General features: G+C 43.6%; 2 protein-coding genes across 4 annotated transcripts in view; both read left to right on the top strand.

The window, feature by feature from the left end:
- LOC110497795 (leucine-rich repeat and immunoglobulin-like domain-containing nogo receptor-interacting protein 2) overlaps positions 1-11,798 on the top strand; it is a 39,341-nt gene extending 27,543 nt beyond the window's left edge. The window contains exon 2 of the mRNA XM_021574163.3: positions 8,629-11,798. Coding sequence (XP_021429838.1) covers positions 8,700-10,535 — 1,836 coding nt within the window. The 5' untranslated portion in view covers positions 8,629-8,699 and the 3' untranslated portion in view covers positions 10,536-11,798. The remainder of the gene's footprint in view (positions 1-8,628) is intronic.
- Positions 11,799-19,168: 7,370 nt separating this feature from the next.
- LOC110497796 (guanine nucleotide exchange factor C9orf72) lies at positions 19,169-25,978 on the top strand. 3 transcript variants are annotated; one of them, XM_021574164.3, is made up of 10 exons: positions 19,169-19,309; positions 21,058-21,622; positions 21,843-21,938; positions 22,428-22,492; positions 23,399-23,471; positions 23,748-23,864; positions 24,153-24,394; positions 24,589-24,646; positions 24,764-24,873; positions 24,992-25,978. In XM_021574164.3, exons 2-10 carry the CDS (start codon positions 21,179-21,181, stop codon positions 25,176-25,178), a joined length of 1,392 nt encoding a protein of 463 aa, XP_021429839.1. In that variant the 5' UTR covers positions 19,169-19,309; positions 21,058-21,178; the 3' UTR covers positions 25,179-25,978. The 3 variants fall into 3 exon arrangements, with proteins under 3 accessions (XP_021429839.1, XP_021429843.1, XP_021429842.1); XM_021574168.3 differs by having other exon boundaries at positions 19,180-19,309; positions 24,764-24,902; XM_021574167.3 differs by lacking the exon at positions 19,169-19,309 and adding an exon at positions 19,331-19,466.
- The last annotated feature ends 47 nt before the right edge of the window (positions 25,979-26,025 follow it).

Consider the following 26,025-nt stretch of genomic DNA (forward strand, 5'->3'; position numbering starts at 1 on the left):
TAGGCCGCACATGCTCACAGAACTAGACCGCCGAGTGCTGAAGCACGTAGCGTCGTAAAAATCGTCTGTCCTCAGTTGCAACACTCACTAACGCGTTCCAAACTGCCTCTGGAAGCAACATCAGCACAATAACTGTTCGTCAGGAGCTTTATGAAATGGGATTCCATGGCTGAGCAGCTAAACACAAGCCTAAGATCACCATGCAAAATGCCAAGTGTCGGCTGGAGTGGTGTAAAGCTCTCTGCCATTGGACTCTGGAGCAGTGTAAACGCGTTTTCTGTAGTGATGAATCTCGCTTCACCATCTGGGAGGCCGACAGACATTTCTGGGTTTGGTGGATGCCAGGAGAACGCTACCTACCCCAATGCATAGTGGAAACCGTTCAATTTGGTAGAGGAGGAATAATGGTCTGGGGCTGTTTTTCATAGTTCGGGAAATCTTAAAGCTACAGCATACAATGACATTCTAGACGATTCTGTGTTTCCAACTTTGTGGCAACAGAGTTGCCATATAGCGAGGTCCATACAGCGGTCCATACAGAAATGGTTTGTCGAGATTGGTGTGGAAGAACTTGACTGGACTGCGCAACTTGACTGGACTCCCTGACCTCAACCCCATCAAACACCTTTTGGATGAATTGGATCGCCGACTGCCAGCCAGGCCTAATCGCCCAACATTTGTGCCCGGCCAAACTAATGCTCTTGTGGCTGAATGGAAACAAGTCCCCGCAGCAATGTTCCAGCATCTAGTGGAAAGCCTTCCAAGAAGAGTGGAGGCTATTATAGCAGCAAAGAGGGGAACAACTACATATTAATGCCCATGATTTTGGAATGAGATGTTTGATGAGCTGGAGTCCACATACTTTTGGCCATGAAATGTACTTTGGACTTCACTTTTTGTAAATGCAACAAAGAAGTGCTTCTGTCTGTAGAGAATGCAATTTTCCCAATGCTTGTGTGTACATTTATTTACATCAATGACAGGGTGGGTAGAATAACATCATAGATGAAACATGCACCACACTTCTGTCTGTAATACTAGTATCAAAGACACACTTAGCAATATGACATCATCATTTAACGGGATGAGCAACGAAAACAAACTTAAAATCTACCAGGTCACTATTGGCTCTTCCCAATTTGTGCCCAATCTGGAGGCATGCCCACAACGTGAAGCGCCAACAGTGTCAGTCTTTAAATTGTATTATTGTGGTTCTCTGTAAGCAGGAAATTGCCCTACTGTGCATGATAATACCACATTGCTGCATATATCATGCAAGGCAGAACATGGGTTTAATAAATACCCTCCTGCAAGTCCGAGGCACGCAAGTTACATCTATACGGGTACAAGGCGAGACCCAGATGCAGACACGGGAGGCAGATGGTTTGAGTCTTCGATATTTATTATAATCCAAAAGGGTAGGCAAGGGAATGGTCGTGGACAGGTGAAAGGTCAAAACCAGTTCAGAGTCCAGGAGGTACAGAGCGGCAGGCAGGTTCGAGGTCAAGCCAGCCAGAATGGTCAGGCAGGTGGGTACAGAGTCCAGAAACAGGCAAGGGTCAAAACCGGGAGGACTAGCAAAAAGAGAATAGAAAAAGCAGGAGCACAAGAAAAACATGCTGGTTGTCTTGAACACACAAGACGAACTGGCACAGAGAGACAGGAAACACAGGAATAAATACACCGGGGAAAGTAAGTGGAGACAATCACAAGGACAGGTGAAACAGATCAGGGCGTGACAATTCCAAAATAATGGCTTGTAAATCAAAAATTAAACATGGCTGGTGAACATTCATTCTAATTAAATAATTGGGATCTCCCTGTGCTCTCATGCATTGTACACTTGTGTCAGAAAAAGAGAAAACACAACCACTAATTGGCTGGTCATGTAACTGATCTGGAATTGAGTGGATATGGATTGATAACCACAGAAAATGGAGAGGCGGTTCTGAGAGTAAATCAAATCAAGTCAAAATGTATTGGTCACATACACCATTTAGCAGATGTTATAGCGGGTGCGAAACGCTTGTGTTACTAGCTCCTAACAGCGTAGTAAAATGTCAAACAAGTACACAATAATAAATAATAAAAATCGAGAAACAAGAAATCAAGAATGTCAGATCAAATCCAGTTAGCAAACCAAATAACACTATGTCAGTCATCCAAATACAATCTATGCGTATATACACCAAAATACACTGCTCCAAAAAATAAAGGGAACACTAAAATAACACATCCTAGATCTGAATGAATGAAATATTCTTATTAAATACTTTTTTCTTTACATAGTTGAATGTGCTGACAACAAAATCACACAAAAATGATCAATGGAAATCAAATTTATCAACCCATGGAGGTCTGGATTTGGAGTCACACTCAAAATTAAAGTGGAAAACCACACTACAGGCTGATCCAACTTTGATGTAATGTCCTTAAAACAAGTCAAAATGAGGGTCAGTAGTGTGTGTGGCCTCCACGTGCCTGTATGACCTCCCTACAACGCCTGGGCATGCTCCTGATGAGGTGGCGGATGGTCTCCTGAGGGATCTCCTCCCAGACCAGGACTAAAGCATCCGCCAACTCCTGGACAGTCTGTGGTGCAACGTGGCGTTGGTGGATGGAGCGAGACATGATGTCCCAGATGTGCTCAATTGGATTCAGGTCTGGGGAACGGGCGGGCCAGTCCATAGCATCAATGCCTTCCTCTTGCAGGAACTGCTGACACACTCCAGCCACATGAGGTCTAGCATTGTCTTGCATTAGGAGGAACCCAGGGCCAACCGCACCAGCATATGGTCTCACAAGGGGTCTGAGGATCTCATCTCGGTACTTAATGGCAGTCAGGCTACCTCTGGCGTGCACATGGAGGTCTGTGCGGCCCCCCAAAGAAATGCCACCCCACACCATGACTGACCCACCGCCAAACCGGTCATGCTGGAGGATGTTGCAGGCAGCAGAACGTTCTCCACAGCGTCTCTGGACTCTGTCACGTCTGTCACATGTGCTCAGTGTGAACCTACTTTCATCTGTGAAGAGCACAGGGAGTCAGTGGCGAATTTGCCAATCTTGTTGTTCTCTGGCAAAAGCCAAACGTCCTGCACGGTGTTGGGCTGTAAGCACAACCCCCACCTGTGGACGTCGGACCCTCATACCTCCCTCATGGGGTCTGTTTCTGACCGTTTGAGCAGACACATGCACATTTGTGGCCTGCTGGAGGTCATTTAGCAGGGCTCTGGCAGTGCTCCTCCTGCTCCTCCTTGCACAAAGGCGGAGGTAGCGGTCCTGCTGCTGGGTTGTTGCCCTCCTACGGCCTCCTCCACGTCTCCTGATGTACTGGCCTGTCTCCTGGTAGCGCCTCCATGCTCTGGACACTACGCTGACAGACACAGCAAACCTTGCCACAGCTTGCATTGATGTGCCATCCTGGATGAGCTACACTACCTGAGCCACTTGTGTGGGTTGTAGACTCCGTCTCATGCTACCACTAGAGTGAAAGCACCGCCAGCATTCAAAAGTGACCAAAACATCAGCCAAGAAGCATAGGAACTGAGAAGTGGTCTGTGGTCACCACCTGCAGAACCACTCCTTATTGGGGGTGTCTTGCTAATTGCCTATAATTTCCACCTGTTGTCTATTCCATTTGCACAACAGCATGTGACATTTATTGTAAATCAGTGTTGCTTCCTAAGTGGACAGTTTGATTTCACAGAAGTGTGATTGACTTGGAGTTACATTGTGTTGTTTAAGTGTTCCCTTTATGTTTTTGAGCAGTGTATATAGTAAGAATGATACTACAGCAGTATATATACAGTTGAAGTCGGAAGTTTACATACACCTTAGCCAAATACATTTAAACTCTGTTTTTCACAATTCCTGACATGTAATCCTAGTAAAGATGCCCTGTCTTAGGTCAGTTAGGATCACCACTTTATTTTAAGAATTTTAAGAACATTTGTTGGAAAAATTACATATTACAAAAATTACTGTATACAGTGCCTTGCGAAAGTATTCGGCCGCCTTGAACTTTGCGACCTTTTGCCACATTTCAGGCTTCAAACATAAAGATATAAAACTGTATTTTTTTGTGAAGAATCAACAACAAGTGGGACACAATCATGAAGTGGAACGACATTTATTGGATATTTCAAACTTTTTTAACAAATCAAAAACTGAAAAATTGGGCGTGCAAAATTATTCAGCCCCCTTAAGTTAATACTTTGTAGCGCCACCTTTTGCTGCGATTACAGCTGTAAGTCGCTTGGGGTATGTCTCTATCAGTTTTGCACATCGAGAGACTGAAATTTTTTCCCATTCCTCCTTGCAAAACAGCTCGAGCTCAGTGAGGTTGGATGGAGAGCATTTGTGAACAGCAGTTTTCAGTTCTTTCCACAGATTCTCGATTGGATTCAGGTCTGGACTTTGACTTGGCCATTCTAACACCTGGATATGTTTATTTTTGAACCATTCCATTGTAGATTTTGCTTTATGTTTTGGATCATTGTCTTGTTGGAAGACAAATCTCCGTCCCAGTCTCAGGTCTTTTGCAGACTCCATCAGGTTTTCTTCCAGAATGGTCCTGTATTTGGCTCCATCCATCTTCCCATCAATTTTAACCATCTTCCCTGTCCCTGCTGAAGAAAAGCAGGCCCAAACCATGATGCTGCCACCACCATGTTTGACAGTGGGGATGGTGTGTTCAGCTGTGTTGCTTTTACGCCAAACATAACGTTTTGCATTGTTGCCAAAAAGTTCAATTTTGGTTTCATCTGACCAGAGCACCTTCTTCCACATGTTTGGTGTGTCTCCCAGGTGGCTTGTGGCAAACTTTAAACAAAACTTTTTATGGATATCTTTAAGAAATGTCTTTCTTCTTGCCACTCTTCCATAAAGGCCAGATTTGTGCAATATACGACGGATTGTTGTCCTATGGACAGAGTCTCCCACCTCAGCTGTAGATCTCTGCAGTTCATCCAGAGTGATCATGGGCCTCTTGGCTGCATCTCTGATCAGTCTTCTCCTTGTATGAGCTGAAAGTTTAGAGGGACGGCCAGGTCTTGGTAGATTTGCAGTGGTCTGATACTCCTTCCATTTCAATATTATCGCTTGCACAGTGCTCCTTGGGATGTTTAAAGCTTGGGAAATATTTTTGTATCCAAATCCGGCTTTAAACTTCTTCACAACAGTATCTCGGACCTGCCTGGTGTGTTCCTTGTTCTTCATGATGCTCTCTGCGCTTTTAACGGACCTCTGAGACTATCACAGTGCAGGTGCTTTTATACGGAGACTTGATTACACACAGGTGGATTGTATTTATCATCATTAGTCATTTAGGTCAACATTGGATCATTCAGAGATCCTCACTGAACTTCTGGAGAGAGTTTGCTGCACTGAAAGTAAAGGGGCTGAATAATTTTGCACGCCCAATTTTTCAGTTTTTGATTTATTAAAAAAGTTTGAAATATCCAATAAATGTCGTTCCACTTCATGATTGTGTCCCACTTGTTGTTGATTCTTCACAAAAAAATACAGTTTTATATCTTTATGTTTGAAGCCTGAAATGTGGCAAAAGGTCGCAAAGTTCAAGGGGGCCGAATACTTTCGCAAGGCACTGTATATACAGTTGAAGTCAGAAGTTTACATACACTTAAGTTGTAGTCATTAAAACTTGTTTTTCAACCATTCCACAAATGTCTTGTTAACAAACTATAGTTTTGGCAAGTTGGTTAGGACATCTACTTTGTGCATGACACAAGTCATTTTTCCAACGATTGTCTACAGACAGATTATTTCACTTATAATTCACTGTATCACAATTCCAGTGGGTCAGAAGTTTACATACTAAGTTGACTGTGCCTTTAAACAGCTTGGAAAATTCCAGAAAATGATGTCATGGCTTTAGAAGCTTCTGATAGGCCAATTGACATGTTTTGAGTCAATTGAAGGTGTACCTGTGGATGTATTTCAAGGTCTACCTTCAATGCCACGAGTGTGCAAAGCTGTCGTTATAAGGTACAGTGTGGCTCCTTTGAAGAATCTCAAATATAAAATATATTTTGATTTGTTTAACACTTTTTTGGTTACTACATGATTCCATATGTGTTATTTCATAGTTTTAATGTCTTCACTATTATTCTACAATCTAAAAAAAAAGAAAAACCCTTGAATGAGTAGGTGGTCCAAACTTTGGAATGGTACTGTGTTATTACAGTGAGCAATGTCAAGAATCCAGTATATAAACACGCAGTGTGTATAAGCAGTGTAACAAAAAGGTAATGTATAGTAGTAGATATATTAGAATGAACTACAGTATGTGAAGAACACAGTATATTAACACACAGTATTCATATATCTCTTTATACATATTCAGTATGTCTTATATTGAGTTTGTAGGAATACTGAAAAATTTAACAATTGAAAGTAAAGCAAGTGAATATGTAAGATTAAACTAAGTGAACATGAGTTGTCTCTCTGAACAATAACACAGTCAGTGAGTGTGCACTCATATAGTATAATTTAAAAAGTTTAAAAGTCTCCTTTTATTTTAACTTGTGTTGCTGGTATAAACTAGAAACTCAGCAGGCAAATTAGGCTTTTACCCAATCTAGCACAGGCTTTTTTCATCATTTCTTATATTTCCTGTTTATTTTGTCTCTCTCTCTCTCTTCCTCTCTCCCACCGTGACTCATGCGTCTACCCTAGGCTCTCATTCGCCTGTCAGATTTTCTACAGTTTAACTGCATATCAAATCCAATTGTGTCTCTTATCCTAAAAAGCTCTATACCCTGTAGGTCTGCACTTCTGAATGACCCCTCACCCTTCTCATCTTATCCAGACTTCTCAGGGTTGTTCTCCATTGTCCAACAATTCTAGTGGTCCAAAGTGGCAACAAACATTCTGGCATAGTTTCAAGGGAGTAAGGATGTGCCAGACCAGACCAAGCACACTGGCATCCTGTCAGAAAGACTGAGTAATTGACATACTGTACAGACCAATAGATACACCAGCAGAGAGACAGATAGACAGGTAACTTGATAGACTGATAGAGACAGATACAGACACAGACTTAGTCTCACTGACAGATTGTCGGAAAGACTGATTGGCACACAAACAGACACACACTCACATACAGAAACAGACAGACAGACAGACAGACAGACAGACAGACAGACCCGATAGGTAAAGGCAGAGGGATAAGAAGACCCAGACAGGCTTGAAGAAAGGCAGATAGATACCCAGAGATACTTAACAGACCAGCAGACGGGTAGGCAATCAGACAGCTCGACAAATAACCAAGCAGGCTGACAGTTTCGAGACACTGTAACCTCGACGCTTGCGTGTTAATGAAGCAAAGATTTTAAATATATTCAATGCATGTTTTGTGCAGACCTTGAGAATATTAAAAAACGAGTCCTCTTTTTTTCATTAATTTGATTGGCAGACCACATAGAGCGGATGGGAGGGAGGGTTTGTGGTTGCTATGGCAACGGCCTGCTCTTTGTAAAAGGCTACATTCCTGGTATCTGATGTGTCTGTGTCACAATCGATAAAACACAGCCCGTGGGGATTGGAGAATATAGAGAATGGGGCTTCTTCCAGGGCAATGACGGCGAGAGAGAGAAAAGGTGTGAGGAAGATGTGTGAGAAGGGAGGACCAGAGGACAAGAGAACAGTAGAGTAGCAGAAGCAAAGAGAGAAAGAGAGAGAGAGAGACAGATAGATACTGAAGAGAACGAGATATATAATAAGGGAGAGCGAAAGGGTGGGAAAGAGAGAAAGATGGTAGTGAAGACACCAGAGTGCAGCTCTTCAGAGTCGGGGAGAGGGATGAGTGCTGTGTGTGTGCATGACGTGCGTATGTGCGTACTCACCCCATCTTTTCAGTGAATGTGTCACTCACCTCAGCGGAAATGTGCACGTATGTCTGTCTTTGTGCTTACCATCTGCTCACCTCAACATGGTTTTGTGTTAGTTTATTATTTTAAAATTGTAACAGGACATAATAACCGGAGTAGGATCCATAATAGGCAAGGTTTATAGAATACACAACAGATGCATTCAGGCAAACGTCTCAGACCATCTATCATGCCAACAACCTGTTGACCAGGAGGCATTTTCTTCCCTATCCTTCTATTTTTCTTCCTGTGGGAACAGAGCAGCCCCTGGTTCAACTCCCGTCTCCCGCCTCCTTGCATATCCAATAGGGTCTCTGCCTCGTCTCTGAGGTGCGACCAGGGTCAGTCCTGGCCACAAGCATTGTAACAATGTGCTCCTGTTTTTTTTTACATGACAGATACCATGTCCTATTCTGATGCAGCTGAACGTCATAGCACATTTTTCAATGAGGCATATTGCTTTGTGTCAATGCACTTGATTTGATTTGAATTTCATTTGACAAAAATCTGCTGATAAAGGAAATGTGTGATAGGAAAGAAAGTGTTAGAAAGGATGGAGTGAGAGCAAGAGATGGGGAACAGATGAAGAGTGACGGAAGGTGGGGGGAAATAAAGCAGCAGGGGGAAAGCTTTGTTGGCAGTAAAGCTTTTTTATAAAAAAACAGTGCTATTTAGCATGAAAATTAATATTAGATATTCTAATGTGCTGCTCTTTGTGTGTGTTTTTGTGCTGCAGGGCTGTACCGTGATGGTGGTCTGCATGGATACCAAGCTGTGCCGTGACAGAGGGCAGCGTGGGTAAAAGTCATGCGGCGCTCTGCCCTGTACCACTGCTACCCTCTTCTGGGCGGGGCTGTACTGCTCTTGCTGGTTAGCTGCGTCCTGGGTTGCCCCGCTCGCTGCGACTGCTCCGCCCAGACCAAGTCAGTCAGCTGCCACCGCAAAAGACTGCCTACCATCCCCGAGGGCATCCCCATTGAGACTCGGCTTCTGGATCTGAGCAAGAACAAACTGCGGAGCATTACACCAGACAACTTCTCCTCCTTTCTACAGCTCGAGGATCTAGACCTCAGCGATAACCTGATAGGCGTGGTCGAACCGGGCTCCTTCAAATTTCAGCTTTCCCTGCGCTCGCTGAACTTCCACAGCAACCTCCTCCAGCTGGTCCCCGCCGGGGTGCTCTCTGGCCTGGCCAACCTCACCAGTCTGGACCTCAGCCACAACCGGTTGGTGGTGCTGCTGGACCACGGCTTCCAGGACCTTCGGAGGCTGATGACTCTGGAGGTGGGTGACAATGAGCTGGTGTTCATCTCCCAGAGGGCCTTTACTGGCCTGCTGGGCCTACAGAGCCTCACCCTGGAGCGCTGCAACCTGACTGTTGTGCCCACTGATGCCCTGGGGCACCTACATAGCCTGGTGGAACTCCGCCTGCGTCACCTGGGCATTGGTGCCCTGAAGCCCTACTCCTTCAAAAGACTTCCCCACCTTCGCCACCTGGAGATTGACTACTGGCCCTGGCTGGAAGTCTTCCCCGCTCTGTCGCTACACGGTCTCAACCTCACCACACTCACCGTCACCAACACTAACCTGTCCTCTTTTCCCGGCCCTGCTCTACACAACCTGCCCTACCTCACGCACCTAAACTTATCCTTCTGCCGCATCCAGCACATCCAGCAAGGGGTGCTAGAAAAGCTTCCGCGACTGCAGGAGTTGCACCTGCGAGGGGCTCAGCTGGCTTACATTGAACCCCTGGCCTTCCTGGCAATACCAAACCTGCGCATGTTGGATGTGTCGCACAACCAGCTGGACTCTGTGGAGCAAGCTGTGTTTGCGTCCCCTGACCGCCTGCAAACGCTGCTTATGGGGGGGAACCCTCTGGTGTGCGACTGCCGGCTCCTATGGCTGCTGAGTGGCCGGAAGCCACCCTTGCTGCAGCTCCCTGACCCCCAGCCCGAGTGCAGTGCCCCTGAGCGCATCCGTGGGAAACCCTTGCGGGACCTCAAGGAGCCGCTGGTGTCACGGTATGTGACCTGCACCAAGCCACGGATCGGGCCCAACACCACCCAGCTGTTGCTGACAGAAGAGGGGCAGCCTGTCTGGCTCAACTGCATAGCAGACGGGGCTCCACGACCATCCATGGCCTGGGTGATGCCACACAGACGCTATGTCACAGCCAAAAGCACCGGGAGGGTGACAGTCCATACCAACGGCACCCTGGAGATTAAGGCTGCGGAGCTGCACGACAATGGTGTGTACCTGTGTGTGGCCAGTAATGCGGCGGGCAATGCCAGCATGTCAGCCTCGCTGGCTGTGAAGAGCCTGGGCATCAGCGATAGATCACTCTACACCAACAAGAGCGGACTCCTGGCGGACTCCAACGGGACCTGGGCCAACGGCACCCTCCTGTACAATATGACAAACCCCATAGACCTGAAGACCATCATCATCTCCACAGCCATGGGCTGCCTGTCTTTCCTGGGCGTGGTCATCTTCTGTTTCCTCCTCCTGTTTGCCTGGAGTCGTGGGAAGGGAAGGCACAAGAGCAACTTCGACATTGAGTACGTTCCCCGCAAATCGAATGGGACAGCAGCAGAGGCAAATGAAACAAGCGGGCCCAGACGAGTCAACATGAAAATGATTTAAATTTACAAACACATATGATAGTAACAAACAAAATACAGTGCATATCATTTTCAAAGTTTTCTTTGATACAGTGGAGTTGTGAAAATGAAAGTGATGTACCGATATAGTGGTGTTGATATGAAGGTGATCTAGTGATTCAGTGGACATGTTGATATAATAGTGATCTATGATACTGTGGAATTGTTTATATAAAATGATGTTATCATACAATACACTGGATATAATACTATATAGCCCACATATCAATGGGAGTGAGGCAGTGATACAGCGCTGAGCCTGTGCTACGCTGGTGATGTGATGACTAATGATGTTGTAGACTCGGCGTGACACCAAGGTGAGAAAGGAAGTCTCTGGGAGTGACAAGGGAGAAGTTGAGATGACAGTGGAGCTGTCACTGCTCTATCATGTCTGGAGAAAATTGTGTCTAATAACCATCTAAGCAGCAGGTGTGTTTGTTGAGTAAAATGTAGTGTTACGTATGTTTGTATGCACATGCAAATCACTACGAACAATATCCAAGAGACCTGCTTCATAAATATTTTCAAGTAGGCAATTGTTCCTCTTTGTACCACCTCAAGATATGCATAGCGGGATTTTGGCAACTCGAGCTTCAACTCAAGAAAAATGTATACACACGATATTTACAACTTCAAGTGGGATTTCAGCTAAAAGCACTAGAAGAACTCAAGGTATCTTCCTGCTGAAGAAATAGTAGCAGCTGAACATTTTGGTTATTGCTTGGAAAAAAACACAGAAGATAAATATCTTATGTTAAATCCCCTTTTATTACATTATAAATCAATTGCAGATTTTCCTGCCAGCAAAATCCCCTGATGTAATGTAAAATAAACAGTCAGTGACTAGACTAGACACTAGCAAAGATTTACTGGCCAATGTCCCTTTTGAACAGGACAAATCTCAGCCTGGTGAGTTATGGGTTGTATTGTATCCCCTCTCATTTTTCTTTGGCCCCAATGCTTCAAGCTGGCATGTCCCGAGGCCTCTCTTGGGTTAAAATAGGTTTCTGGGTATTTCATTGATGGCATTTGAAAGTTGTGGTGTTTTTGTGGAAATGTTTTAACTGTTGAAAAAAAATGTGTATTAAAAGAATAACATTAAGGGCAACTCTTTGTAAAAGCGGGGATTTTAGGTGTCAACATGTGTGATCCAGTTGTGATACAATGTTAAAGGTTGTTTAAATGTTTTCATATGATAAATTTATGGGTATATTTTCAAACGGAAATAAATCGTAATCATACAGCTTCATGTGGTCATTAATATTTTGTAATTTCCAAGACATATCAGTACTTTCATTTTTACTTGACGTCATAGGCCTAAACTGTATGATAGCGTAATAGCGAACCAAAGATGTGCAGACTCCTTAGCTAAATGTAAACTAGAAACTAACACTTGGTGTGTTGTTGCAAGGATATAGATAGGTTGTTGTAGCGATCCTATGACGCAGGCCAAGGAAAGATGACAAATGGGTATATATTGTTTTCCCACCAGATGTTTAATTCAGCGCTCTTCTAAAACCACACCGAATATACCCAACGACCCTGAATCTCTCCGTCTCCTGAAACTCAGATAAATGCAGCTCCTGCTGACGTTTTCATTCAGCACCCTTCTCTTTACAGAGATCTGTTAAAGCACTTGATGCTATCACGTTAATGGTTAAAAGTTGATCTATCTTTGGAGAATGCACACAGGGAATATTCAAGAAGACAAGATCAAAGTCCCACCTATCTGATTTTTATCACTTTTGTTGCAGTTGTTTCTCCACAGAGTGCTCCAGTAAAGAATAGGAAGAAATATCACATGGATAATATGACTGTCTCCTATCCGTAGGCCATTTCTCTTAGATGAAGAGGATTTACTAATCAGTGCTTTAATGATTGGTGCTAACACAGGCGCCTAAGCATCTGTGAATCATTTGAGATGCTCTGCTTTGTGATCTGGAGAGGAAACATTATGTTATTAGCTTTATTTTATGCCTGTAATTATACTTGGTGTCTCTACATGGATTATAGCAAACATATTGTGCCAGCAGTAAAATACATTTAATTGAAAATAATGCAGGGAAACGTTCCAACCGCTTCTTAAAATGTTTCTATAAAGAGCCAGACCAAATAATATCCCCTACAACACAAATGGCATCCATTCTGATAATCGCACAGCAGCCAGGCAGAATTACATCCTCATCTCTACTTAGAATGAGGCCCCAAGCACACCATTAGCTTGAGCATCCTGCTTAACCTCACACGGGTCTAGACCACTAACCTCACTGCTTTGCAATTCGCCATTAAAACAAGGCAAGTGTCAGTAAGACGCACACTGTGAAAGATGAGAGAAATAAAAAGATTGAAGCGCATCGCATCATACATTGACGTTGTTATATCAGAATATGGATTCACACCCGAGGAAAGCACTGGAGGGAGAGTCCACTATGACGTTATCAAGCCCGGGTTCTTACTCCTTGAGCACATTAAATCAGGATGATTTCCCCCTCACTAATTACCTTGGGCTCCGAGACTTTAGGACCCCATTGAGTGTCACTATGAATACTGAGAGAGAGGAGAGACAGAGAGAGAGGGGGGGGGGGGGGGGGGGTAGAGAGAGAGGTAGAGATGGTAGCACGGGAGGCTACTGAGGGGAGGACGATTCATAATAATGAATGGAATGGTATCAATGTTCCAGCCATTACTATGAGCCCGTCCTCCCCAATTAAGGTGCCACTAGCTACCTGTGGATGGTAGGGCTAGCCGTAAAGCTATGGTGTTGCAGGGGACTACAATCACCTTAGGGATGAAAACGCCCTGGCTGTGTGAGAACACAATCCTGTAGGCAACTGAACAACGGGCCGTATTTAGATAGGCATCATAGTGCGATAGCTATTAGATCAATTGGATATACACTGAGGGTACAAAACATTAAGAAAACCTTCCTAATATTGAGTTGCACCCCAACCCCCCTTTTGCCCTCAGCCTCAATTTGGGCATAGACTCTACAAGGTGTCCAAAGCGTTCCACAGCGATGCTGGCCCATGTTGACTTCCCACAGTTGTGTCAAGTTGGCTGGATGTCCTTTGGGTGGTGGACCATTCTTGATACACACAGTAAACTGTTGTGTGTGAAAAACCCAGCAGCGTTGCAGTTCTTGACACCAACAGGTGCGCCTGGCACCGACTACCATACTCTGTTCAAAGGCACTTAAAACATCTGTCTTGCCCATTCACCCTCTGAATGGCACACATACACAATCCATGTCTCAATTGTCTCATGGCTTAAAAATTCTTCTTTAACATGTCTCCTCCCCCTCATCTGCACTGATTGAAGTGAACAAGTTATATAAATCAGGGATAATGGCTTTCACCTGGATTATGTTAAGATGGCGCCGAAGAGGATGGCTGACATTTTACATGCTCCTAACCAACTGTGCTATTTTGTTTTTTGCGTTGTTTGTAACTTATTTTTTAACTTAGTTTGTACATAATGTTGCTGCTACCGTCTCTTATGACAGAAAATTACTTCTGGACATCAGAACAGCGAATTCTCACCTCGAACTGGAAGAAGCTTTTTCCTTTACCGAGTCCGACATGAAGGATATATTGCTTTCCCGGGAACAGGCCCAAATCCCCGTCATTTGCTTGAAGAAAAGAAGGCGAAAAATGAGGCGGAGGTTGGGCTGCCTTCTGAGAATTCTTAGGCGATCGAGTAAACTCCCACTGCCATCCGTTCTATTGGCTAATGTGCAATCATTGGAAAATTAAATTAATGACCTACGATTAAGATTATCCTACCAACGGGACATTAAAAACTAATATCTTATGTTTCACAGAGTCGTGGCTGAACGACGACACGGATAATATAGATCTGGCAGGATTTTCCATGCACCGGCAGAACAGAGAAGCTACGTCTGGTAAGACGAGGGGTGGGTGTGTGTATCTATTTGTCAATGACAGCGGGTGCGCAATGTCTAATTTTAAAGAAGTCTCAAGGTATTGCTCACCTGAGGTAGAGTACCTTATGATAAGCTGTAGACCACACTATCTACCAAGAGAGTTCTCATCTATATTATTCATAGTCATCTATTTACAGCAACAGACCGATGCTGGCACTAAGACCGCACTCAACCAACTCTATAAAACACAAGAAAATGCTCATCCAGAAGCGGCGCTCCTAGTGGCCGAGGACTTTAATGCAGGCAAACTTAAATCAATTTATACCAAATTTTTTACCAGCATGTCACGTGTGCAGACAAAAGAAAAACAATGACACTTTTACTCCACACACAGAGATGCATAGAAAGCTCTCCTCTGCCCTCCATTTGGCAAATCTGACCATAATTCTATCCTCCTGATTCCTGCTTACAAGCAAAAACTAAAGCAGGGAGTACCAGTGACTCGCTCAATACGGAAGTGGTCAGATGACTCGGATGCTACGCTACAGGACTGTTTTGCTAGCACGGACTGGAATATGTTCCGGGATTCATCCAATGGCATTGAGGAGTATACCACCTTAGTCATTGGTTCATCAATAAGTGCATGGCTGACATCATCCCCACAGTGACCGTACGTACACATCCCAACCAGAAGCCATGGATTACAGGCAACAGCCGCATCGTGCTAAAGGCTAGAGCTGCCACTTTCAAGGAGTGGGACACTAATCCGGACGCTTTTAAGAAATCTCGCTATGCCCTCAAATAAACCATCAAACAAGCAAAGCTTCAATACAGGATTAAGATTGAATCCTACTACACCGGCTCTGATGCTCGTCGGATGTGGCAGGGCTCGAAAACTATTACGGACTACAAAGGGAAACCCAGAGTTTGAGGGCAGTGACGCAAGCCTACCAGACGAGCTAAATGTATTTTATGCTCGCTTTGAGGCAAGCAACACTGAAACATGCACGAGAGCACCAGCTGTTCTGGACGACTGTGTGGTAACGCTCTCGGTAGCCGATGTGAGCAAGACCTTTAAACAGGTCAACATTCACAAAGCCGTGGGGCCAGAAGGATTACCAGGACGTGTACTCAAAGCACACGCGATCCAACTGGCAAGTGTCTTCACTGACATTTTCCACCTCTCCCTGACCAAGTCTGTAATACCTACATGTTTAAAGCAGACCACCATAGTCCCTGTGCCCAAGGAAGCGAAGGTAACCTGCTTAAATATTTACCTCCCTGTAGCACTGATGTCGGTAACCATGAAGTGCTTTGAAAGGCTGGTCATGGCTCACATCAACAGCATCTTCCCAGATACCATGGACCCACTCCAATTCGCATACCGCCCCAACAGATCCACAGATGAGGCAATCTCAATCACAATCCACACTGCCCTTTCCCACCTGGACAAAAGTAAGACCAATGTAAAAAAGCTGTTAATTTACTACAGCTCAGCATTCAACACCATAGTGCCCACGAAGCTTATCACTAAGCTAAGGGCCCTGGGAGGTCAGAGAACTGGCAGTGTGGTGCCAGGACAACAACCTCTCCCTCAATGTGAGCAAGACAAAGGAGCTGATCGTGGACTACAGGAAAAGGTGGACCAAACAACCCCCATTAACATTGACGGGGCTGTAGTGGAGCGTATCGAGAGTTTCAAGTGCCTTGATGTCCACATCACCAACAAGCTATCATGGTCCAACCACATCAAGACTGTTGTGAAGAGGGCTTGACAAAACCTTTTCCGCCTCAGCAGACTCGAAAGGTTTGTCATGGGTCCTCAGATCCTCAAAAAGTTATACAGCTACACCATCGAGAGCATCCTGACCGGTTGCATCACTGCCTGGTATGGAAACTGCTCGGCATCTGACCATAAGGCGCTACAGAGGGTAGTGTGTACTGACTAGTACATCACCGGGGCCAAGCTTCCTGCCATCCAGGACCTATATAATAGGCGGTGTCAGAGGAAAGGCCATAAAATTGTCAGAGATTCCAATCATCCAAGTCATAGACTGTTTTCTCTGCTACCGCACTGCAAGCGGTACCGGAGCGCCAAGTCTAGGACAAAAAGGCTCCTTAACAGCTTCTACCCCCAAGCCATAAGACTGCTGAACAATTAATCAACTGGCCACCGGACTATTTACATTGACACCCCCCCTCCATTTGTTTTGTACACTGCTGCTACTCGCTGTTTATTATCTATGCATAGTCACTTCACCCCTACCTACATGTACAAATGACCTCAACTAACCTGTACCCCCTCACACTGACTCAGTACCGGTGCCCCCTGTATATAGCCTTGTTATTGTTATTTTATTGTGTTACTTTTTATTTATTTTTTACTTTAGTTTATTTGGTAAATATTTTCTTAACTCTTCTTGAAATGCACTGTTGGTTAAGGGCTTGTAAGTAAGCATTTCACCGTAAGGTCTACACTTGTTGAATTTGGCACGTGGGACAAATAAAGTTTTATTTTATTTTATTTTATTCACCTGGTCAGTCTATGTCATGGAAAGAGCATGTGTTCATAATATTTTGTACACTCAGTGTATTTTACTTAAAAGGACAAATGGCGAGAGAGAGACTGGAGACGAGTACGAAATTAACATAGTTATTAATTTGTATATCAATATATTATTAATTCATTAATTTATTTGACATCTGCTGCAGTTAGACAGTCTACAATTTTAATGTATGAATGATTAATTAGCTAGTGTGACTTTCCACCCCTTTCCCCTACAGCAGACACTAAATCATAAAGGAAGACAACCACGATGATAGGTTCTGATTAATTCCGTCTTTTATTCTCCTTAGATATATCTTAAAAGTGTGCTTTAAATAGTTCCATTCTATTGATGCTTGTTTGAGCTGGTGTAGCCTTTTCAATACATGATTCCTGTTGCTAAAACACAAAGGTATTCAGTTTTATGAAATCAGTATATTTTGGTTGCAATACCAGGGCCTATGACTTAGAGCATATTTTGAAGACACAAAACAGCTATTCCTTCATTTTGGTTAGTGGTTGTATGTCAGACAACGGTCAAGGCAGTGAGGCAGAAGTCAAGCACTTTAGCTGATGGAGAGGTCATAGCGGTGCTTAGGGGGTCATGGCTAATTAGTGAGAATGAATGACCATGGCCTTGAGGGCGAAACACAATTACTGACTAAATGGAAAAGTAAGGCACCAGTTATCAGTAATGGAAAGTTTTAGCGTTAAACTCCTATTACCTCAAGTCCTAGGCAAATGTTAGCAATTCAATTGTTTTTTCTGTGTGGGATGAGGTTTTTATTGAATACAACAGCAGACCACAGGAGGTTGGTAGCACCTTAATTGAGGATGACGGGCTCGTGGTAATGGCTGCAGCGGAATAAGTGAAATGGTATCAAACACATCAAACACATGATTTCCATGTGTTTGATTCCATTCAATTCTCTCCTTTCCAGGCATTATTATGAGCTGTCCTCCCCTCAGCAGCCTCCACAACAGCAGACATACCACCCTGGCTGTCTTTTTGCCTGAAGCTAAAGCAGAGCTGGGCCTAGTCGGTGTTTGGATGGGAGACCCCCCTGGCTAAATCAGACAGATGCTGGGATCAGTGGCTCAGGCTAGCAATGGAATACATTTCCCAATGGTATACAAATTGAGACATAGTGACAAGCACAGAATAAATGCAACTATTCATCATCTGTCCAGTCATGGGTGTTGTTATTGGTCTTTCAAATACTCTAACCCAAGGTGATGCCTAAGAGATGGCCTGCTCTGTGTCTTTCTCTGATCATTGTCAGTCTGATAGTCTTATCCAAAATCCACAGTTTATTGGCTTGTTAGTTTTTCAGTATGGCGTCGAAGTGCAGCTGTCAAAAAGGGATTTAAGCCAGCTGAGACTGGATTCTTTGAAGTTCTCTGTTTCCAACCATTACAGAGATGATTGTGTGTGTGCCTCATTTGGAATGAGAGTAAAAGGGCTCTGGGTTATTATTGTGCCCAGCACCCACAGTTTCTTCTTTGAAATATGGCAGTTGAACCCTCTCGAGTAAAATGTCCTATCATCACTTGAAAAAAAATAGTTGATGTGATTTGTGCTTATAACAGCTTATTTTCACAGCCTGCCTCTTTTTACACTTTTATCTGACAATTTCATAACATAACCAAGGATTCCATGATACAATATTGTTTGATGTAATCCAATCCCAATCATTTTAAGAGAAATTGTTGATGATCTACAGTGAGTACTGTACTTCGTTACAAGGAGAGGGTGGCAAAGAGGCCCTGGGAAGAGGAGTGGATGAGTTGCTACCCTAGACACTCAGTGATATAAGGTCAGTTCATAGACCGTATATAAACATATGGTCAGTTGCACATTTCCACCCCTAATGGATTGGTGAGGGTAAGATTATCCTACATGGCTAAAAGGGAATTAAAAAGTTAATTTTAAATGGGCCTAGCTGAAGGTATAATTCATTGACCTTCCTTCAACAACAAAAAATCCTCCCTGCCTCTCAATGCAACCCAGATACCTGTTGCTCATGCAGTGTGAGAATGAAGTGAGAATGTTTGTTTGTAAAGCAGGTGCAAGTCAAGAGTCAAGTAAAAGTAAATATAAACAGAAAGATATATGAATCACCACCTAGCTTGTATTATTATTATTTTTTGCAGGGGAAATGACATAATCTCTTTTAGATACCTTAATATTTCGCCAGAGGGCAGTGTGCCCTCACGGCAAATGACGTAGTATTGACAAATGAGGAAGTGATTATTATGTTGTTTTTTTCAACGCTAAACCTTCTGTGGCTCTTCATGGGGGCTACAATTGAAACACGATGAGACTTTGGTGAGTAACTCCTCTCTTTCAAATGTAGATATAATTGAACATGACGAAATTGCTACAAGTGGGATGCACTGTTGAGCTCTACATCCCGAGGGGTTCATACTGATTGTGGCAGCCGGTTAAATGGCGTCCCTTGACAAGGCAAGAAGAAGAAGAAGATGTATGTCAGTAGAAGTGTAGTATTATCACAAGGAGACTTGTACTTGGAATACGGAGGTGGAGTGGGGGGAAATGAGGATGCAGAGGAGGTCTAAGAGAGAGAGGGATAAGAGAGTGAGCTTGAGTCTGTTAAAAAAGGGAGATGGTTTGTTAAAAAAATAATGGTAGAAAGTGTAAGCAGGGTGAGAAATGTAAATGATTGAGGGTGTGGTGAAGTTCTCGGAGCCCGAGGCTTGCACCGAAGGTCGGGATAAAGATGATGGTGACAGTAGGAGTGACATTTTTGGAAAAAGTTGACTCTTGCCTTTTGGCTGATCCATTTGTGGTTTCAGGGTGGGTGAAAACCGACATGGGTGCTGTGGAATCGGTGAGGGTAACCAGAAGTGGTCTTGTGATAATTGTTTGTGTTTCTGCTGGTCAGAGGGACCAAGCGCTCCATGTTAAACGAAGGGGCAAGAGATGTGAATTGTTTTTCTCTCAAGAAAAGGGCGCTATTGAAAGGAGTGATTACTGACCAACTGAAGGGGAAGATTCCCGGTGTTTGTGATGCTCTTCGTTTGGTGCGACGAAGGCCGGGTAGCGTGGGCAGTGAATCACAAATCATTATTTGCCCAACAAAGTGATGTTAGGATATAAGTTATCCTGTACGACCTCTTGTGTCGAATACATTGTTGTTACAGGTGTCGAGCTTATGGGCATCTGGCAGCAGTGTGTAGGAGGCAGGTTCCTGGGTGTGAGAAGTGTGCAGAAGGGCACAAGACAAAGGAATGTGTAGCATTGGGGGAAGTAGTGGTCTGTGTTAATTGTAGGGGTGCCCATGGGGCTGAGGATCAGAAATGTCCAGTGCTAGAGAGGCAGGTTGAGGTTTCCAAAGTTAGTGTAATGCAGAAGTTGTCATGCTGAGGCAGTGAAGAAGGTAGATGATGAGTCAAGGGATCCTGAGAGGAGTGGTGTGAGTAGTCTATCTGTACCAATACAGAGGGATGAACCAACAAGTGATATTTGCTTCAGTAAGATTGGATTTTTGGCTTTTATAGCAATGGTTATCAACTGTACTGCAAGGATGGAACGTAGCCGCAGATAAGAGGTTGTGGTGGCAGCTGCAGAGAGGTATTTGTGTGTGCGAGTTTTGATATCAGAGTTACAGGGTGTGTTGAGTGGTGGTGTCCCATCCTTTCAGGCTGTTGGCCTGAAGTAGGACTAAATAGAGGAGTATTTATTTGAGTGTAGTGTTAGATGGTAGGGTATTTGTTTTATTATTTTTTTCTTCAGTGAAGTACAAGGCAGTTATACTCCAGTCTAGTAGGTGGTGGTAATGCAACATGTATTGGATGCCAACTGCCGTCAAACCTCAGAAAAATGTATTCAGACATGCGGCATGTCAGGATGTGTAGTTCGTCGTTTGTTTCACATTTATTAAACCCCTGAAAAACATGAACCTTGAACGCTGTAGACAGTAACCCTAAACCGTCAAAATAGATTTCAAAAGTGTTTTTTGATGGTGATTGATTTGTATTTGTGAAGGTGCTAGAGTGCAGTATTATAGGTGATACTATATTCTAACATGTTTATTTTATCTTCCTATAACACAGGTTGAACAATAAAGAGCTGCATAATTCTACCAACCAGGCTTAGGCCTGGTCACACTATGTTCCTCCTGTCTAGTCTTCTTCTTGACCCCCCCTCCCAGGAACAGTAAATAGTTACAGTAACATGTCTTCAGACCCACCTCAGTCGCCCACAGTGGCTAAGACAGAGGTGACTGTTGAAGGAGAATGCCCTATCTTCGCTGCCACCTTTGCCTACTGGGACAACATCCTGGGCCCGCGGGTGTGTCACATCTGGGCTCCCAGGTGCGAGCAACCACTGTTGCTGAGCGATGGCGAAGTCACCTTCCTGGCCAATCACACGCTGAACGGGGAGATTCTGCGCAGCACAGAGTGCGGCGCCGTGGATGTCAAATTCTTCGTCCTAGCTGAGAAGGGTGTCATCATCATCTCGCTCATCTTCGACGGCGAGCTGAAGGGTGACAAGAACACCTGTGCCCTGTCCATCATCCTGCCGCAGACAGAGCTGGCCTTCTACCTGCCCTTGCACATGGTCTGTGTGGATCGGCTCAAACACATAATCCGCAAGGGACGCATCTGGATGCAAAAGGCAAGTATTCAGACGCCATGTTCCAAATCTGCCTCACACTAGGCCATACCCTTAAGGCAGTGTTTCTCAATCCATTCCTAGGGAAATGTATGTTCTTGTTCTAACCCAGTACGTGAATGATCTATGCTCCCCAAAGAGCGAAATGGTTAAAATCAAGTAAGTCAGCACTAACACCTGAATCATGAAGCCTGCCATGCCTTTTTTTGTAATTGATGTACAGGGCTACAACATAATTTCTGTGCTGTCATCAGAGATTGTCCCCATCATGGAGCTGCTGTCATCCATGAAGACACACAGTGTCCCAGAGGACATAGACGTGAGTATCTGAAGCGATCATGCACATTGGGCAACACTTTCATCATGCAAAACAGTACTTTGCAAATACTACACTAGAACTATGCATACCCATTTATGTAGGAACTTATCTTAAACAGTTAAGTCCACGAGAAGGAGACTTATCACTATTGTCACATTATTACATCCAAGACTGACATCGAACTAGTTTCACTGATTTGTTAAGTCTCACACGGCTTTCGTTACACACCCCCAAAATAACGTTGAAAAGGAAACTAAAACTTCAAAGCCTCCACATCATTCATCTATGTGAGAAAAGTTCTAACCACTGAGGCTCGACTGAAGCTTGAATTAACATTTTGATGTTCATCAATGAGACAAATTGTTAACTCACTATTCCACTTTAATTTACTGTATGTCTCACTATAGTAGGTATAATTTTTTTTTTTAAGTATCTTGTCCTTCGTGTTGATTATTTCACCAAGAATCGTGTTTGTTCCCTGATTGCTAGATCAAGGACACCATCCTAAATGACGATGACATCGGAGACGGCTATCATGAAGATTTCCTGCACAAGTAAACACTTTTAGGAAACTTTGTCTGGGATTCAGTCCTACGCCTACCTGGTATAGAAATGTAATTATGAAAATTGGAAGCATCTGCTTGCGAGTTGTCTACCTGGTATTTTTGCAGTGGCCAAAACTATTATTTCACCATATTTAAGCAAAAATGATGAGTAATCTTACTTGCCCACTATCAAGAAACAACTTTGAGTGCTCCTGTGGTTTTATTTTCTGGGATAGTCACAGGGTTGAAGAATGTTTCACTCTCCCTCAGTTTAGCACCTTTCCTCTCCTTTTTTGTCCAAGCTGGGTTGGTCCATTGGGTACACATTGCTTACCTTGCACACTATATTTGTGATTAGGTCATAGTTATCAGTGGAGTGCAGTTATGCACCCCTGACAGATCTGTCGAAACAATTATCTTAGCTGCCTGTGGAGATGACAAATGCACTGCAAGTCACAATTTATTTACTCAGCTTTTGAGTGTTCTTGCAGTAGTCAGGAAACACTTTTGTGTCATGAGATGTATTTGATTAATCCTCTCATTTGGATATTTAGAGACCGATATTGAATGACAGACACACACAGCAAATATTTTACTATCTTTGTGGGGACCTAACATTTATTTCCATTCAAAATCCTTAACCCCTAAACCTCCTAACCTGAATGTAACCCTTAACCTAACCCCCAAACCTAAAATAGCCTTTGTATTTGTGAGAATCTGGGAAATGTCCCTGGACTTTTGGGGATTTCTCGTACCCACAAGGATAGTAATACAAGCACACACACACACATACACACACGGACACATTTTAATCTTGCTCATGTTCTCATTATACTAAATTAATATCAAGTGACCATCCCTCATCCTTGTCATTAATAAATAATACACCAAATGAAATTTGCCTCCGTCTCCCAGGGCAGTCAGTTCTCATCTCCAAACTTGTGGCTGCTCCATGGTGGTCGGAAGCAACCCAGACAAAGTCAACAAGGTACTGACAGGCTGCCAATACTCTGTGCTAAGCACATGCATTCACTGGCTGATGTATCAGCATATGTATTCACACATCCACACACTAGCTGTATCAACATAAATGTTCTACACACAGATGTGACTGCATATGTTATTGTGCATCTAAAATAATACAGCATACAAAATCCCACAATACTGGTTCACACACACCTCCAAATCTGCTCTCCCTCTCGGAAATGCGGATGTTGTTGAGAGGTATTCCACATTGATATTCATATGTTTTCTTGCGCTCTAGGTAGTGCTCACGCTGTGCCTCTTCCTCACCCCTGCTGAGAGGAAGTGCTCTCGGTTCTGTAAAGCTGACTCTACTTTCAAGTATGACACAGGATTGTTTGTACAAGGCCTCCTCAAGGTACCCCACAACGCCACTCTAAATTACAGTTTTCCTACTGGGTGTGCCAGCCCAGCACTAACACACCTGTTTCAAATAATAAACTAATAATGAGCTTCTGTTCAATGAGAGATACATTAAAGCCTTGTTTTACTCACATCAATATTAACCCATTGTAAGTGCATGTAAATGTAATGCAAATGAAGTCTTTATTCAAACCAAGGCCTCAAAAAATGAACAAATGCTCATATCTTTACAACAGACTGCCACTTTGGCATTGTGATCCCCCCTCATTACTCTCCCACCCAGGACTCCATGGGCAGTTTTGTCTTGCCCTTCCGCCAGGTGCTGTACTCACCCTACCCGACCACGCACATCGACGTGGACATCAACACGGTGAAGCAGATGCCGCCCTGCCATGAGCACACACACATTCAGCGGCGCTACATGCGCTCAGAGCTCAGCGTGCTCTGGAAGGTGGCCAGCGAAGAGGACATCGCCCCCGACACTGACACCGGCATCCACACTGACGAGTCCTTCACCCCCGACCTGTATGCTCTCTTCTCTCCTGTTCTGTTCTTCCAATTAGATTGGAATTGGCTATGTTTATTTTGCTGCATAACTCATTGCTTGATTTATTTGAAATGTATCAAATTTGTATTTGTCTTGTTTACATTTACATGAATGAAAGAAATATGGATGTTATTCTGTTTTTTGACCACTAAAAGCTCCACTCTTTTCTCAGAAATGTTTTTCAGGACGTTATGCATAAAGACACCCTGGTAAAGTCATTTATAGATGAGGTAAGACACCGGCACAAAGTAAGCAACAATATTTGTGGTTTGAAAAATGTTGTCATTTGTCAGCCGTTAATGGCTTATCAGGGCCAACTGTATTAGTTAATTCTGTTTTGTTCCCAGGTGTTCATGCTGAAGCCAGGTCTCAATCTGCGAAGTACTTACTTGGCCCAGTTCTTGCTGATCCTTCACAGGAAGGCGCTCACACTACTCAAATACATTGAAGATGAGACGTGAGTTACCTCTCACCATGGAAGCAGATGTAATTGGTTTTAATATGACTTTTGCCACAGCACAGCAGCACACCATGTAGTACAACTTTTGATAACAGTTTGAATTCCTCACCCACAGGCAAAAGGGAAAGAAGCCTTTCCGATCCTTGCGCAGCTTGAAGACCGACCTCGACCTGATGGTGGAAGGCGACCTGAATATCATCATGGCGTTGGCTGAAAAGCAAAGGGCTGGACTGCACTCCTTTGTATTTGGGAAGCAATTCTACACCAGTGTACGGGAGCGAGATGTGCTCATGAGCTTTTGACTCTTACTCTCATGACATGTTTATCAGCTTTTAAGAAATGGGAAAGAAATTGACATATGACTTGTCCAAAAGCTGCCTTTTACTAGGTTACATGTTTTGTCCACTAAAGAGGGTTGAAGTGTTAAAAATAAATACAGTATGACAACCAGAATATCAGATGCCCATTTAAAGTCCAAAAACTTTGTGCTGCTGTCCTTTATTGCTAATCTTCATTGTTTTATTCAAAGCATGAGTCTAGTGTCTTCCATGTCTGTGTTGTACAACAAGCCCTTGATGGGACTCCACTTTATTTGTGAAACTTAAATTGTTTGGATACTATTTATATCAATAATACCACACTGATTGTACAACAATTGGTACTTCCTCTATCTATGACTGAAGGACCACAACAGCCATGTCCAGGTTATGAACCATGTATTGCCCTTTTGCAGTATGCACTGTATGTCTGAGCATTCATGCTGATTGTTGACTAGAGACAGGTTTAAGTTTGACATGTACATCATGATGTGTATAGAATTGAATTGTCTTGACATTATTTTGTCATCATAATTACTGTTTGACATGATACTAAATGTATCGTAATGTGTGTAAGGCTTTATCATGTGGCAACTTTGACTCATCTCACAGTGGCCTTAACTTACAGTATTTTCTCACTAGCTTTCATTTGGTAGATGTGGTTAATGGTATATACTAGTGAAACCATAATGTTATTAACCCCACTTGCCTTCATGCTGATGCAGCGTTGTTCTCTAACATTTGTAAATGCATCCATGATGATAAAAACATTTGTCAATACAAAATGGTATGCATATTTACTACAATTAGTTTACACACATTTACTAGTCTT

Source organism: Oncorhynchus mykiss, chromosome 19, assembly GCF_057628025.1.
Source record: "Oncorhynchus mykiss isolate SJ-2025 chromosome 19, ASM5762802v1, whole genome shotgun sequence".
In the NCBI taxonomy this organism is placed as follows: Eukaryota; Metazoa; Chordata; class Actinopteri; order Salmoniformes; family Salmonidae; genus Oncorhynchus; species Oncorhynchus mykiss.